We start from the raw sequence: 14,352 nt of genomic DNA, 5'->3' as shown, positions 1-14,352 counted from the left end.
GCGCGCCGCTCAGGGATTGGCTCTCCGGACGCCCTCTCTGATCATCGGGTAGCTCATTGGGCCGTTAGGCTGTCCTGTAAGTCCCGGCGTGGGAGGAGCTGCCGAAAGCCGAGGTGGAGTGGGACAGGCAGAGGGGCGGGGCTTTAGGGAGGCGGAGCCTGCAGGTCCCGGCACCCCCTGAGGCCCCCGCGCATCCCAGGGCTTCTCTGGTGCATGGCTGCACCGCGCGGCGTGCCGGTGTTTATGCCGCCTCTCCCATTGGTTCCTAACTGTTTTCAAAGAAGCTTTCGTAGTCTCTACTGCTGCTAGTGTATAGTTGTGGGCTCTCCTGTCTACCAAAGGGTTCGGGACACCGAAGCTCAGGAGCCCTTCTCCAACAGACGTTACATTAACAATTTTATAAACTCAAGTGCTTTAAAAAATATCCGCATATATTTATTAATTTTATGAACAAGCGTGTGTGTGTGTGTGTGTGTGTGTGCGTGTGTGTGTGTGTTTAGGTTGGGATGGTGGCCCAGGGCTTTGCACGGGCTAAATAAGTACTCTGCCATTGAACCTCAGCCATTTCTGGTCTAAGAAAGCATCTCATATACCACGTAGTCCAGGCTATCCTCAAACTCACTATATAGCTGAGATGACCTGGAATTCCTGATCCTTTGCTTTAACCTCCTAAATCTGGAATTCAGGCAAAGTGCCGCCATACATGGTGAGCCCTCTCTCTCTCTCTCTCTCTCTCTCTCTCTCTCTCTCTCTCTCTCTCTCTCTCTCTCTCCCTCTCCCTCTCTCTCTCTCTAAGATTTACAATGTGATGTTTCTGCATCATGTTGAGGGTGCTGGAACTGGATTTAGAGATGGTTGTAGGATGCCACTGCTATGTGGATGTTGGGAACTAAAACCCAGGTCCTATGCAAATAAGTGCTTTCTTTCTTTTCTTTTTTCTTTTCTTGTTTTTCTATGTAGCCTTGGTTGTTCTGGAACTCCTTCTGTACACCAAGTTGGTCTTGAACTCAGAGATCCACCTGCCTCTGCTTCCCAAGTGTTGGGATTAAAGATGTGCACCACCACCATCTAGCATAGTAGGTGCTTTTAAACGTTGATGGAGGCTTCTTTAAAAAAAAAAAATGGATAGAAAGATTTGGTTTATACACATCAAAATTTACACCCTTTGGACCACCCATACAGATGTAGTCACTCTTCCATCACACCCACACCCCTGTAGAGCCTTTCTTTGTTTAATCCCAGCTGCTTTGGGCAGCAGCTGGTTGGGACCTTTTGTTTTGTCTCGAGTAAACTCAGAGATAAGGAGATAAGAAATGAGTGTCTTCCTACAGCCCCACCTGAAAGCTGAGGTATTTATTCTGCTGTTCCTCTCCAGTGCTCCAGGCTGGAGCCAACATGTTACCTTACCCCTAGAATTCTTCCATGGTTGAGTTACACATGTTGGAAGCACCTGTAGACACTCCCTGACTGGCTTTTACGTAAACCCAGATTTTCACTGGTCTTCTACAAATCCCCGGGACAGGAACCAGTGCTATTTAAGTAACCGTAACCGCCAGACTGTTTTCCAGACACTGCCAGTGTCAAGTAAGCTCCAGTTGGTATCTGTTCCCTTGGTTCTTGGAGTGTTTGTGGTCCTTTTCTTTCAGTGACATTAATAGGGGAATGGTTTGTTGTTGTTATTGTTGTTGTGTGTGTGTTGAGTACACTGTAGTTGTCTTCAGAGACACCAGAAGAGGGCATCGGATCCCATTACAGATGGTTGTGAGCTACCACGTGGTTGCTGGGAATTGAACTCAGGACCTCTGAAAGAGCAGTCAGTGCTCTTAACCGCTGAGCCATCTCTCCAGCCCCAGGTGAGTTGTTTGTAAACCACATGGCTCATCTGCCATACATGCAGTTGTCTCCGTGTCTGTCAGATCCTTTGCCCACTTTGTAATTTGGGTGGTTTTCTAGTTTTGAGCTTTAAACTTTGTGTGTGTGCGTGTGCACGCGTGCACACATGAGAGCACACTCATACCATGGCATACATGTAGAGGTAAGGATAATCTTCAAGGATCAGTTTTCTTTTTCTACCATGTGAATCCCAGGGATTGTACTCAATCCCAGGGTTGTCAGGATGTGTGGTAAAAATGCCTTTACCAGCCTAGCTACGCCACTGATCCTGTGTTCTCAGTGAGGTTTTCCCATGAGTCTCTGTGTTTGACACAATTGAACACCTGCAGAGACTTTGGTGGGGTTTAGGATGACCCCTCTCCAGCCATGTTCACTGCTCACCCTGGAGCAGCGTAACCACTTTTGTTCAGAATATCCCCCTGGCCCCTTGAGGAGAGGGCAAAGCAGCACCTGAGGAGTTCCACCAGATGCTTGAGGAAACACCTGCTCTACTCAGGAAAACAGGTTCTCAAGGTATGAATAATAACAACAACAATAAAAAATAGGGGCTAGGCCGGGTGGTGGTGGCGAACACCTTTAATCCCAGCACTTGGGAGGCAGAGGCAGGCGGATTTCTGAGTTCAAGGCCAGCCTGGTCTACAGAGTGAGTTCCAGGATAGCCAGCGCTATACAGAGAAACCCTGTCTTGAAAAAAGAAAAAAAAATAGAGTCTAATAGACGGCTCAGCGGTTAAGAGCTCTGACTGCTCTTCCTGAGGTCCTGTGTTCAACTTTCAGCAACCACAGGGTGGCTCATGACCATCTGTAATGGGATCTGATGCCCTCTTCTGGTGTGTCTGAAAACAGCAACAGTGTACCTATAAAATCTTTTAAACAAAACAAAGTGGCACAAGCAGTGTAAACATCCGTGTTTATTGAGAAAGTGCATTTCGCAGCCCCACAGGCTCCTCTGAGACGGGATGACCCTCCCGTGTTCTGCAGAATCTGTGGCAAGCTGGAGTCCTATAGGGACCGACACTGGAAATGGTCACAGGGCACATGGCCGAGGAAGCTCTGAGAACCAGACCTTCTGGGCCACAGGCACCTGCCCAGAGCCCTATCCTCAAGGCTGTGGCGCCCAGCTACTTTGACCTTTGACCTCCCTAAGGAAGGACCAGAGATCAGAATGTAACTGTGAACCAAGTCGGTGTTTCCAACCCTCACTAAGCGCTCATTTCTGAGGGTCAGGCTGACAAGGTAATCTGCAGGGTCAGCCCTGCAGCCTTGCTGCCCGCTGGCTGTCACTATAGGAATTCAAGTCCATACAATCATTGCCAGCACCTAGCAATGGGACAGGTCTGACTGGGACTGAGGTAGCCTGGGAGTTGGGTGTGAGAGTTCAGTGTTCAGCCTCCTAGAGACAGGACAGCATGGGGTGGAGGGGCTGTGGTTAACAGCCCTGGGGAAGTCCTGCCCTGCAGATGTACTGCACGAAGCAGGAGACCTCTGAGGCAGACTCCAGTTATGGACAGACCACTAAGAAGGTCTATGTGCCAGGAAGAAGAGGGAAGCCAATCTCAGGGTCATGGTCAGAGTCAATTCCCAAGCAGCAATGGGTCTGCAAACATCTGAGGCACCAGTTGACCATATTTCCACACCTCCAGGTTGGCTGGTCAGCACTACAGGCCCATATGCCTTCTTCAGTGACTATTCTGAGCACTGGGAGGCCCATCCAGGGCTCACTCGGATCAAAGACCGCTGTACCAGTTTCCTAGGTGAAAGGAAGGGGCCAGAGGGGGCAAAAGGCCAGCCAGAAGACACCAAAGGACCGCTCCTTTGAACCTAAGGACAAGAAGCCATAGGTCCCAAGGCCTCCATATGAAGACCACAAGGGACTCTGTACAGCTGGGCCCAGAAAGTCACATGTTTAAAAATGCAAAAGCTGATGGCTCTGAAATCGGAGTGTCTGTGGTCACCTTCTGTAAATCTGCCTGGAGCTCCTGGGTGCGGGGGCAGGGCAGGCGGGGGCAAGCCACCAGCTCCATGCCAGCAAACAGAGAGCTGGGGCTCCACAGGCTGGAAGTGGAGCTACCCTCTGGGGTGTCTGTGTTCTCCAGCCTCTGCTCAGATCCTGTCCCTTGTTCACTGGAACATACCAACTGGGTTCTGACCTCAGTGGCATCCTCCAGAGCAGGAGGAGGTAGGGGATCTGGGGATGGAGTGGGCACAGGACTCCTGGGCACAGCTGTGGTGGAGCTAAGAGGCTGGAGGAAGACCTGGCTCCCGGGGGGAGGCACCGGGCTGGTCAGCAGGTCCGCTGGACCCACAAGGGCAGCTGTAGAGTTGGGCTGGGCACAGGGCCTCAGGGTAGGGAGCTGCTGTCCACAGGAGGCTTCAAAGTGTCTCAGGATCTAGAGGAAAACAAGAAGGAGTCGGGGGTTCCTGCTTAGTGCTAGAAACCATTGAGGGACGAGGCTTATTTTTTTTTAGTACAGGCAGGCATCCAGAGTCATGAAATGGCATGAAACATGCCCTACTGAACAGATGGATGGGCAGTCCCAGCCTCAGAACCTTCCAGGGGACCCAGGAGACCCGACGTATCTGGTTACTCTGGATACACGTTCCTGCAGTGTTACCCCAAGTTTACTGGATGTTGTGACCAAAAGAAAATTAACAGGTGCTAACAGTATATATCGGCCAACCTGGACTAAAGAGGTTGTGACAAATTTAGTAGCACAGAGAAAACAGGAGACCCTAGCCAGGTGTGTGGCCATGCCTTTAATCCAGTGCTCGGGAGGCAGAGGCAGGCAGATCTTTGTGAGTCAATGGCCAGCCTGGTCTATCCAGTGAGTTCCAGGCCAGCCAGGGCCACATAGTGAGACCCTGTATCAAAATGTAAACAATCGATTAATCAAATAAACCAACCAACCAGCTAGGGATGCAGCCAAGCAGACAAAAGGGCACTTATGGGGGGGCCCAGGGACATGGATCAGACTCTTGAGATGAGGCAGGGTGAACTATCCCCAAAGAAGACTTTCTGGAGCAGGTGAGTGTGTGCAGCACACACGGTGGTGAGCTGGGGACAGGAGTGAGTGGGTGGTGTTCAGGTAAGGAAGGAGGCCAAGGCACCCACTGTGCCAGTCAGAGGGAAGTGGGCACCAGCCAGTAGGCAAGGCTGTAGGGCTGGGCCCACTCAGGGCCGTGAGTGCTGAGACAGGCTGCCGCTCGTTCCCAGGGCCCACTGCCCACCTTGGTGGCTTTGTTAGTCACAGGTCCAGGGCTGCCCGCACCAAGTTCCTGCAGCTGCTGCCGGCACAAGAGGAGGACGTGCTCCTGAGGCAAGAGGTCAGCACTCCCAAAGGACGCGATGGCACACAGCGCCCTCTGTGGACCCGAAGGAGGGGGGAACGGGAGTCAGCGTCTCATGGCGCCTCACTCAGGCTCGTGTGGGGCCCCGCCCTCTTCTGTCTTGGCATTGGATGAGGAGGAGATACTAGGCGTGCTGTCCCCACCACCTTCTCCACGTTCTCAGGTGGACCCTGTCAGCCACGGGTGCCCTGCTGTCTTCGTGTCACCACACAGACCCACGCAGCCCCGTTCCCGTGCACGTGCCTCCCCCCACTCCCCCACATGCGTAGAGCTCCCTGTCATCCTCACCATCTGCTCACATTCGCTGGTCCCGACCAGCTGGTGGAGGAGCAGCTCCAGCACAGCCTCACAGTTGAGCAGGCCGCACCTGTACAGGGAGGGGACATATGGGAGGGGGCAGCCACAGCAAGTCCCCTCCTCCCTCGGGGCAGGCGCACGCAGGTGGGCAGCTCACTCTTTGATGAAGTGCTGTGTCTCCTCACGGCTCAGGAAGACACGTGGCCCCTGTGTCACAGTCCTCACAAGATTCAGTTCTTGCTGGCAGTCATTTGGGGGCATGGCCTCAGCCCTGGGAAAAGCACAACAGCAGGGCCAAGTCAGGTATCAAGGGCTCAGGGAGATGAGTGGGACAGCATGCTCAAGCTCCCACCGTGGGGTAAGGGATGGCGTGGAGGTCAGGGAGCCTGTTGACAGTCCCTCTGGGAGAGGTGTCTCCACATACCTCTCTGCCAGGTCGCCTGGCTCCCTGCTGGCACCAGAGTGGCTGTCACTGCCAGACCGACTGCCTGAGTCTGAGGCCCTGCTCAGGTTGCTGGTGCAGGAGGAATTCTGGGAACTAGGACTGCTGTCCAGCTCATCCCAGCCTCCTCCAGCCTGTCCCGGCTGGTGTCTCACAGCTGAAAGAGATCAGAATGGCAGTTATGGCCCAGGGCTTTCCACAGACCTCACACTACCTTCTTAGGGACTCTGGGCTAGGAGACAAGGGGTCATGTCCTGAGCTTACAAGACAGCTCCAGAGACTCCAAGCACACAAAATGGATTAAGTGCTTCCTGCCTACTGCCCTTGTGACACTCTCGCCTAAGCATGAAGGAACCATCTGGACCCCTAAGGGTAGCAACCTTGCCTCCACACCTCTCGTTCCCAGGACGGCCCCAGGGAGTAGATTCCCAGGGTGGGCATGTGTGTGGCTAGCTGAAGGTGTCACTGCAGGCTGGTAGGTATCACCATATGGCAAGGGTCCCTTGGCACAAGGATTATCAGGCCCAGGACGCACAGCGTTAGCCACCACCTCTGCGGCCCTCTGGATGGTGGAGAGGAAGGTCTCACCTGCAGAGCCTGCACACAGAGGAGGACATATTAGCACCCCAGCCCCTCCCCTACCTCCGACCATATTCTCCAGGATAGGGCCAGGGCTACCGTTTGCTCAGAGCTATGAGGGTAGAGACACAGGCTACAGGTCTGCAGAGCTATGGGGGTAGCACACGCTACAGGTAGAGTAGAGCAGCCGCACTGTGGTCTAGACACTTAGCTTATAGCAAGTGATCCTGGGACTTCTACAGGGGCTGCCCTGGGCAGTAAAACTGTCCTCGTCCCTTCACTCAAGGGGTGCAAACATTCACAGAAGGATGGCCAGGGGTCCACCCTTGCCTATGAGCTCCCTGAAGAAGAAACTTCCAAGTTAAAGCATCAGGCAGAAGCCCCTGAGCTGCAGGAAGGCCCATCTGTGCAGCTCCGAGCACATAGTTGGACACAGCCCAGCACCCACCCCAAGGACAGCTGAGATAACTTGCTGTTCTGTGCTGTTGTATAGACCTTCAACAAACTTCAAGTGTCCAATGAACAGGACCCACACACACTACACTGTTACCACCTGCACAGATGACCCTCTAGGTTCCTGTCACGGCTTGGATCCTTGCCCCTCAAGCAACACAAAAGGCCAGCATGGCCAGCTGGACTTAAGTCTAGCTTCTCCTTCCTGGCCACCAAGTAGACCTGGCCACTCTTGACCTGCCTTCCTCTCAGTTGGGCAGAGGAGACAGCATGAGAGCACAGGCAGGAAGGAACATGTCCACATGTGTACCCTTGGGGGACAGCTAGTGTTGATGGCAGCGAGGCCTGGCTCTGACCTCTACAGGAATACATTCTTTTTTTCTTTTTTGAGACAGTGTGTGTGTGTGTGTGTGTGTGTGTGTGTGTGTGTGTGTGTATGTGTGTGTGTGTGTGTGTAGCCCTGGTTGTCCTGGACCAGAGTGGCCTCAAACTCACAGATCTGTCTATCTCTGCCTTCTGAGTGCTGAGATTAAATTTGTACACCACCATCCAGCCCGATCCCTTCATTTCTCTACTCAAGGGCCCTGTATCTTACCTGTGCGGCCGCTCTCCTTAGTGTAGCCGAAGCCCTGCAGGGCACTATGAGGTCGGGCCTGGGCACCCATGCCTAAAAGACACTGGCGTCAGTGCAGGCCTCCCCAAGCCCTGCCCACACGTACAGAGACATCTAGGACACCAAGGGGACAACCTCTGATGATGGCTGGGGTTGGTCACCAGAGTGGCATACCTGCAGGAGGCAGGATCTGGGGTGGCTGGGAGGGAGGCTGTGGCATGGCGTCTGAGAACAGGGTGCTACCCAGGTCCTAAACGAAGAAGCGGGCAGGTGCTGAGTCCCACTCGAGCCTACTCTTCTGCCGTCCCCACCAGCTCTGCTCTGTTTCAGACACCTCTCTCTTTTTTTTTTTTTTTGTTTGTTTGTTTTTCGAGACAGGGTTTCTCTGTGCAGTCCAGGCTGTCCTGGAACTCACTCTGTAGACCAGGCTGGCCTCGAACTCAGAAATCCACCTGCCTCTGCCTCCCAGGTGCTGGGATTAAAGGCGTGCGCCACCACCGCCTGCAGACACCTCTCTTGAGTTGTCTGACCAAGCGCAGGGGCTGTGGCTCAGGAGGGAGGAGAGAGCCGGGCCCCGTGTGGCAGGAAAACAGCAAGCACCTCACAGACATTCTGTCGCCCTGCACTCCACGCAGTGACTCTATCCAGGGCTCACCTGGGCAGCCGCCCGCACCTTCTGGTACAGGCTATTTCCATGAAGAGGATCCGGAGGCCCCGCGAAAGCTGCAGGCACAAGACAGATGGGATGGGCTGAGCCTGGGCACCATTTGCTACCCACAGAGAAGGCCAACCCTCCCTGATGGTATATCCCCAGCTCCCTCCTCAGGGGGTCAGGGATATAACATTTAACATTCTCCCTTGGCCACTCGAGGTAGCGGATCCACCATCTACCTCTATGATAGCCAGAGACAGACCCCTCACGCCCCCCACACACGCTGGAGTTATGCCTGCCTAACTGCTTCCTTGGGTCCATTCTCTTCCACCCACCTGTATCTCCCCCATTAGCAGTTTCTCAGGGCCTGCATGGTAGACCTGAGGTCTTTGTCAAGACCTTTTAGGTATGGTTTTACCCCTGATTCCCAGGCTGGTTCAGCCTGAGCTAAACTCCCTCTGATAAGAAGGTTCCCTCACGGAAAATACGGTTTTCTTACACCACATTAAGCCATCTCCAAGCTTTCCTTAGCTCACGGCCTTTGTACATGCTGGCGTATACCACAGTACCACAGGGCCTTTGTACATGCTGGCGTATACCACAGTACCACAGGGCCTTTGCACATGCTGGTGTATACCACAGTACCACAGGGCCTTTGTACATGCTGGTGTATACCACAGCACCACAGGGCCTTTGTACATGCTGGTGTATACCACAGCACCACAGGGCCTTTGTACATGCTGGTGTATACCACAGTACCACAGGGCCTTTGCACATGCTGGTGTATACCACAGCACCACAGGGCCTTTGTACATGCTGGTGTATACCACAGCACCACAGGGCCTTTGTACATGCTGGTGTATACCACAGCACCACAGGATCTTTGCACATGCTGGTGTATACCACAGCACCTCGGGGCCTTGGCACATGCTGGTGTATACCACAGCACCTTGGGGCCTTTGCACATGCTGGCGTATACCACAGCACACCTATACCTGTCAGCTCTGCCTCATCCTTTCAGGGCTAAGAGCCATTCCTCAGAGAATCCTTAGTGGGTACCTCCAGCACAGACACCTTTTCCATTTACAAGCTCAGACCAGTCAGGACCTCAAGCATAGCACCCAAGGTTGGGTATACCTACACCCACCCCCTGCTTTCCCTGGGCATGCCTGTGTCTTTCCATACCTGTGGCTTCCTGGATGAGAGCAGAGTTTCTCCTGAGGATGAGCAGGAAGGAGGACGAGCCGTGACCACACAGGTAAAGCAAGATCTTCAGCACCTGAAGAGCCGACAGATTCATGGGGCTGGCACCTGGTGGCGGAACTGAGGCCACACCTCCTGCCTGCCACCCCAGGACTCACCTTGAGTTTCACGTGGCCAGAGCTACTGTCCAGACGGTTCAGGAGGTACTCCAGCAGGCACTGGCTGCTGCCCAGGGACTCGTGGGAGATCTCTGAGAGTCATCTGGGTTAGGGAAGCAGGCTGCAGGCTGACACAGGCCATACCAGGAAAGATCTACTGGCTGAGACAGACTTGCCCTTCTACGACCACGGGTCTTCTCAGGTCTCACTCTATGAAGACTACTACCACAGGCTTTGGTTTAACCAGCACTGGAACTTTTAGTGTGTCCCAGTGTCTACACCACTGATATTTGCAGTTTTTAATCCCCCCGACCCCCACCCCCACCCCCACATATCTGGATACTAGGAAAAAGAAGTTGTTGGTACTCCTGGAATAGCAGAAGACCCCACCCTTGTCCAGTAATCCTCCCTGCTATGTCAGGATCCCCACTGTTTACTAAACCCTAAACCCACCAATGGGAACGGTGCAGAAGGATACTGGCAATCTCTTCAAACAGGTAGCCTGGACAAGGGATGTCATCGTCTGAGGTCCCCTTCAAGAGAATGGGGAGCTGAAGAGGAATAAGGGCCATGGTGAGCGGCCATCTTATACAGAGTAGGTCCTAGCTATTAAAGGGGAAGCAAGCCTCACACTGACTGGTGCTGAAACTGCCCAGGAGAGAGCCTGGGCAGAACCACAATTATCCTAAGGGCCACAAGGCAGAGCTGCAAACAGGCTCTGCTCCCGCATGGAGGAGCGGCCCAGGAAAGAGAAAAATCAATGAAGGTTCTGTAACTCAGTCAAGATGAGGTTCAGCTCCAGCCTCCTACACTCGTAAGTGTGAGGATATTTCAAATCTACCTACTTATGAACCAGCAACAGCAAGAATCTCGGGGCTTTCTGTGCATTGGATGGGCTAGATGCCAGCCCTCCTGAGTACAGACCCAAGGAGTAAGAACCGCCCAGTTTGGGGGGGCGGGGCTTCATGGCTCCTTAAGGTTGGCGAATTTCGATTTTATCCAGTCATGAATCAGCATGGTTGTGCCGGCTTATTTACTGCCTTGCCTGTCACTGCAAGCATATGTTGTTTATTTGGTTGAAATCTGGAAACATCTCATTTCACCCATCAGTATCTGGATAAGAAGTCTTGTTTGAGAATATTTAAGACAAGTATGCCCTCACCATACTATTTGTTCACAGTGCCTTCAAGGGGATCTGAAGGAATCGAGCTGCACAGTTTAGAACTTGAGAACTTGTCCCAGCCTTTATGTGAGAGATCTGATCTCTTGTAGTAGAGATTCTTAAAAGCCTAAGAAGGGTCCCTGGGGCCACTCAGTGCCCTCAAGCTCCAGAGAGAAAGCTCAGGGCAATCGATGTTTCAGTTAACAGCCGGCCACAGGCTCCGCCCTCTCCATGCTCCCGTCCCCTGGAGGTGTACAAGTTTCCAGGATCTTCTGGGAAGAGCGGATGGGCCCCGCTGGAGCTCGCCCGCCGCCCTTGGGGTTAACCTCCTGCTATTACAGCAGGTCCACTCATTCTCGGAAACTTCTGGACAGTCTGTCCCTGCTAACCCAGCGAGGTCCCCGGGCGCCGGGTCTCAGCACACCCGGCGAGTTTCACTCACCCTATGTAGGAAGCTCAAGCGGTCCCGCAGCGGCGGCACAGCCGCCATGGTCCAGGTAACCTCCCAACCTGCCCCGCTTCCGCCAGGCTTCGATCCTCCAATCGTCGCGCTTCTCTGGCTCCCCCCCAGCCAATCGTTCGCAGGGGGCGGGCAAAAAGGCGGAAACATCTGAGCCTCAGCTAGTCCAAAGTCCCAGGGAGAGACGGACAAGGACTACTACCAATTATAGAAGCACAGGACTGCGACTCTGACCAACCAGAAAACAGTATAGGCGGAGAGACCGGATGTTCGCGCATTCGACTCCGGAAGAGGCAGGGCCCAAGATGGCGGCGCCCACAAGGGCGTGAAAGACCCGCTCATGTCTGTCCACGGGGCAGTGTGGGGGCGTGTGCGGAACCGTCTCCGAGCCTTCCCGGAGCATCTGGCGGCCTGCGGAGCTGAGGTAAGGAGTGGACGGGGCTGGGCCTGCAGGGTAAGCGGAAGCGGGATGGGTGGTGACTCTGGTCAGGCTCCAGTACCGTCCGGTCTTCCCTCAGGCCTCGGCGTATGGCAAGTGCGTGCAGGCCTCCACCGCCCCAGGAGGCCGCCTGAGTAAGGACCTGTGCGTGCGCGAGTTCGAGGCCCTGCGGAGCTGCTTCGCCGCCGCGGTAGGTGGGCGTGTCCCCGCTGCGTCGTCCCTGTCTGGCTTGCCTTTTCCGCTGCTTTAAGGCAAGGCCAAGCATCCTTTTTCTGTCAAACAATTCCAGGAAGGATCAGTGAAAGGGTGGAAGGCCATCTGTTGACTGTTGGCACTTTGCCGAAGGGCAACCTGATCAGACCGGACCCCAGCTCTACTTGTATTCTCTCAGAAGGTTCTGTGCAGGGAGTGTCCTGCTAGGCACCCCTTTCACCGGAGAGTAAAGTGTAGTGTCCGTAGCTAGTTCTCATAGTAGCACAGAAGAGATGAGAGACGAGAAAAAAAGGAAAAGAAGAAAGAAAAAGAGAGAGAGAGAGAGAGAGAGAGAGAGAGAGAGATGAGAGACGCTCAGGCTCTTGATCCCGGTCTTCTGCCTATGACCCCTCCACTTCAAGTCCCCTGTGTCTTTGCCTTGCCATGGTCAAGCAGTGTGCTAATATTCCACAGTAGCCTTAGGCAGTGTTTGGGAGACCTAAACTTTTCTTGAGTTTATTACATCCTAGCCTAACTCCAGCCTTTGACTAGTTTCTCAGCAGAGGCTGTTCAGTCATCAGGTGTTGCGCTTTTCTTGCTTCTTCTAACTTGATCCCTGACTTTTGGCTGCCTTCCAACCCTCTTCCCCTCCCCGAGTGGGAAGGCAACCAGACAAGCCTTTACTCTTGTGGTTGGTGGCCAGCAGCTGTCATTGAAATCCTAGACACACTCCTAATCTTCATAGTTTCTGCTGTCTCTGCCACCCTCTCTGGGGTTGACCAGAATTGTGTGGCTGGTGAGCTGTTGACTCCATCTCCTTTTTTGCCTGGACCTACTATGGCTCCTTATCCTGCCCAGCACATAACAGAACCTCTCCTCAATCTCCTCAATCTCAGGGTCCAGGCTTCCTCAGTAGGTGAGCTCAGGCTGGGACACCCCACACACACACACCAGCACCTCAGTTCTCTAGTGTTTGGGAGAATGTGGCATTTGATATGGTAGACGTCATGCTTTTAAGTCATATCTAAATTGGAAATAAGTCACTGAAACAAACTGCTTTCTCTTTCAGGCCAAGAAGACCATGGTGGGAGGCTCCTAGGAAGAGCAGTGGGCACAGGCGCCTTGTATTGACGGCACACATGGAGACCTTTGGGGACTGAAAGAAAAATGTGGGTAGTAAAGTTCCTGGTATTTCATGGTTCTTCCCACCTTGAAACGTGGGCAGGGCAGCGTTGTTTACGAGCACTGTGTACATGAGGATCTGGACCTGATTAAGATGAACTTGAAAATGATTTAATAGTTTCTGACTTTTATATATGAAGCATGGTATAAGGGACTGGTCTCTCCTAAGGACAGACTATCCAGTACACCTGCACCCCCACCCCACAAAGGTGGCAGGACTGGACCATAGAACTCTCTGCCCCGGGGTCCTCATTTAAAACTGCTCTCAGCTGGCTGTGGTGGCGCATACCATTAATCCCAGCACTCAGGAGGCAGAGACAGGTGAATCTCTATGAGTTTGAGGCCAGCCTGGTTTACAAAGCAAGTTTGTTACACAAACAACCATTTCAAAAAAAAAAAAAAACAAATTTTAAAAATACAAACAAAAAAACACCAAACCAAACAAAAAAAACCTGTTCTCACCATGGGCCGGAGAGATTGTTCAACAGTTAAAAGCACCTGTTACTCTTTTAGAAGACTCAGGTTCAGTTGCTAGCACTTACATGGCAGCTCACAACCATCTTTAACTCCAGTTCCAAGAGATCCAGCACCCTCTTCTGACTTTTGCAGGAACCAGGCACACACGTGGTACACAGACATACATGCAAAACATACATATGAATCTTAAAACAAAACAAAACAAAAAACCCTACTCATCAAAAGTATTCAGTCTAAGTCTGGCTCACCAAACCCCTGGATCTGACAGCTTAGAGTAAGGCAAAGATTAACACAGCAGTAGCATAAGGAACTAGCCTACGGTATAAGAAGTGCCCTATGGGCTGGGCGGTGGTGGCGCACACCTTTAATCCCAGCGCTTGGGAGGCAGAGGCAGGCGGATTTCTGAGTTCGAGGCCAGTCTGGTCTACAGAGTGAGTTCCAGGACAGCCAGGGCTACACAGAGAAACCCTGTCTCAAACCCCCCCCCCAAAAAAAAAAAAAGAAATGCCCTATGGATGGCTGCCTAGGAACTGAGCAGAGGCTTTTCTGGACAAAAGCCAACAAGGATGTTCTCTTTGGACCTTCGGTGTCAGCCATCCCTGCAGCCTGTCATGGATGATGGCCCCTGGCCTTCATTCTTCTTAGCAGTGGGCTTAAGACAAATTCAGAGTGCAGAAGGATTGTGTGTGTGACTGCCACCTGCTGGGGAACCTAGGGACTACTCAGTCCGGTTTCTCTTAGGTGTGAAGGTCATGCTGTCCTTAACAGTTGGCACCCATTTTAGAACTCTGGTTCCTGGGAAC

The 14,352-nt window shown here is 53.0% G+C and overlaps 2 protein-coding genes across 2 annotated transcripts; one reads left to right on the top strand and one right to left on the bottom strand.

Annotated features, from left to right (window-relative positions):
- Nucleotides 1-2,785: 2,785 nt before the first annotated feature.
- Tepsin (TEPSIN adaptor related protein complex 4 accessory protein) lies at nt 2,786-11,341 on the bottom strand. Its single transcript, XM_028787855.1, has 13 exons — nt 11,242-11,341; nt 10,116-10,188; nt 9,638-9,729; nt 9,462-9,555; nt 8,280-8,347; nt 7,799-7,874; nt 7,607-7,678; nt 6,373-6,576; nt 5,962-6,136; nt 5,695-5,808; nt 5,529-5,607; nt 5,121-5,255; nt 2,786-4,282 (listed from the first exon to the last, which is right to left on the bottom strand). Exons 1-13 carry the CDS (start codon nt 11,287-11,289, stop codon nt 3,791-3,793), a joined length of 1,722 nt encoding a protein of 573 aa, XP_028643688.1. The 5' UTR covers nt 11,290-11,341; the 3' UTR covers nt 2,786-3,790.
- Nucleotides 11,342-11,557: 216 nt separating this feature from the next.
- Nucleotides 11,558-13,182, top strand: Ndufaf8 (NADH:ubiquinone oxidoreductase complex assembly factor 8). Its single transcript, XM_028787856.1, has 3 exons — nt 11,558-11,683; nt 11,778-11,888; nt 12,960-13,182. Exons 1-3 carry the CDS (start codon nt 11,600-11,602, stop codon nt 12,987-12,989), a joined length of 225 nt encoding a protein of 74 aa, XP_028643689.1. The 5' UTR covers nt 11,558-11,599; the 3' UTR covers nt 12,990-13,182.
- The last annotated feature ends 1,170 nt before the right edge of the window (nt 13,183-14,352 follow it).

This window comes from Grammomys surdaster, unplaced genomic scaffold (assembly GCF_004785775.1).
Source record: "Grammomys surdaster isolate TR1022 unplaced genomic scaffold, NIH_TR_1.0 125688, whole genome shotgun sequence".
NCBI classification, from domain to species: domain Eukaryota; kingdom Metazoa; phylum Chordata; class Mammalia; order Rodentia; family Muridae; genus Grammomys; species Grammomys surdaster.
This window is presented reverse-complemented; position numbering and strand designations above follow the sequence as displayed.

Bases quoted from the DNA above. Each gene is read 5' to 3' on its own strand.
- Ndufaf8 (XM_028787856.1), top strand. From the start codon at position 11,600: ATGTCTGTCCACGGGGCAGTGTGGGGGCGTGTGCGGAACCGTCTCCGA. The intron at 11,684-11,777 runs GTAAGGAGTGGA...GTCTTCCCTCAG, and splicing joins TGGCGGCCTGCGGAGCTGAG to GCCTCGGCGTATGGCAAGTG. The intron at 11,889-12,959 runs GTAGGTGGGCGT...TTTCTCTTTCAG, and splicing joins GGAGCTGCTTCGCCGCCGCG to GCCAAGAAGACCATGGTGGG.
- Tepsin (XM_028787855.1), bottom strand. From the start codon at position 11,289: ATGGCGGCTGTGCCGCCGCTGCGGGACCGCTTGAGCTTCCTACATAGG. The intron at 9,556-9,637 runs GTGAGTCCTGGG...TCGGCTCTTCAG, and splicing joins CTGGCCACGTGAAACTCAAG to GTGCTGAAGATCTTGCTTTA. The intron at 5,608-5,694 runs GTGAGCTGCCCA...CTCCCTGTACAG, and splicing joins ACACAGCACTTCATCAAAGA to GTGCGGCCTGCTCAACTGTG.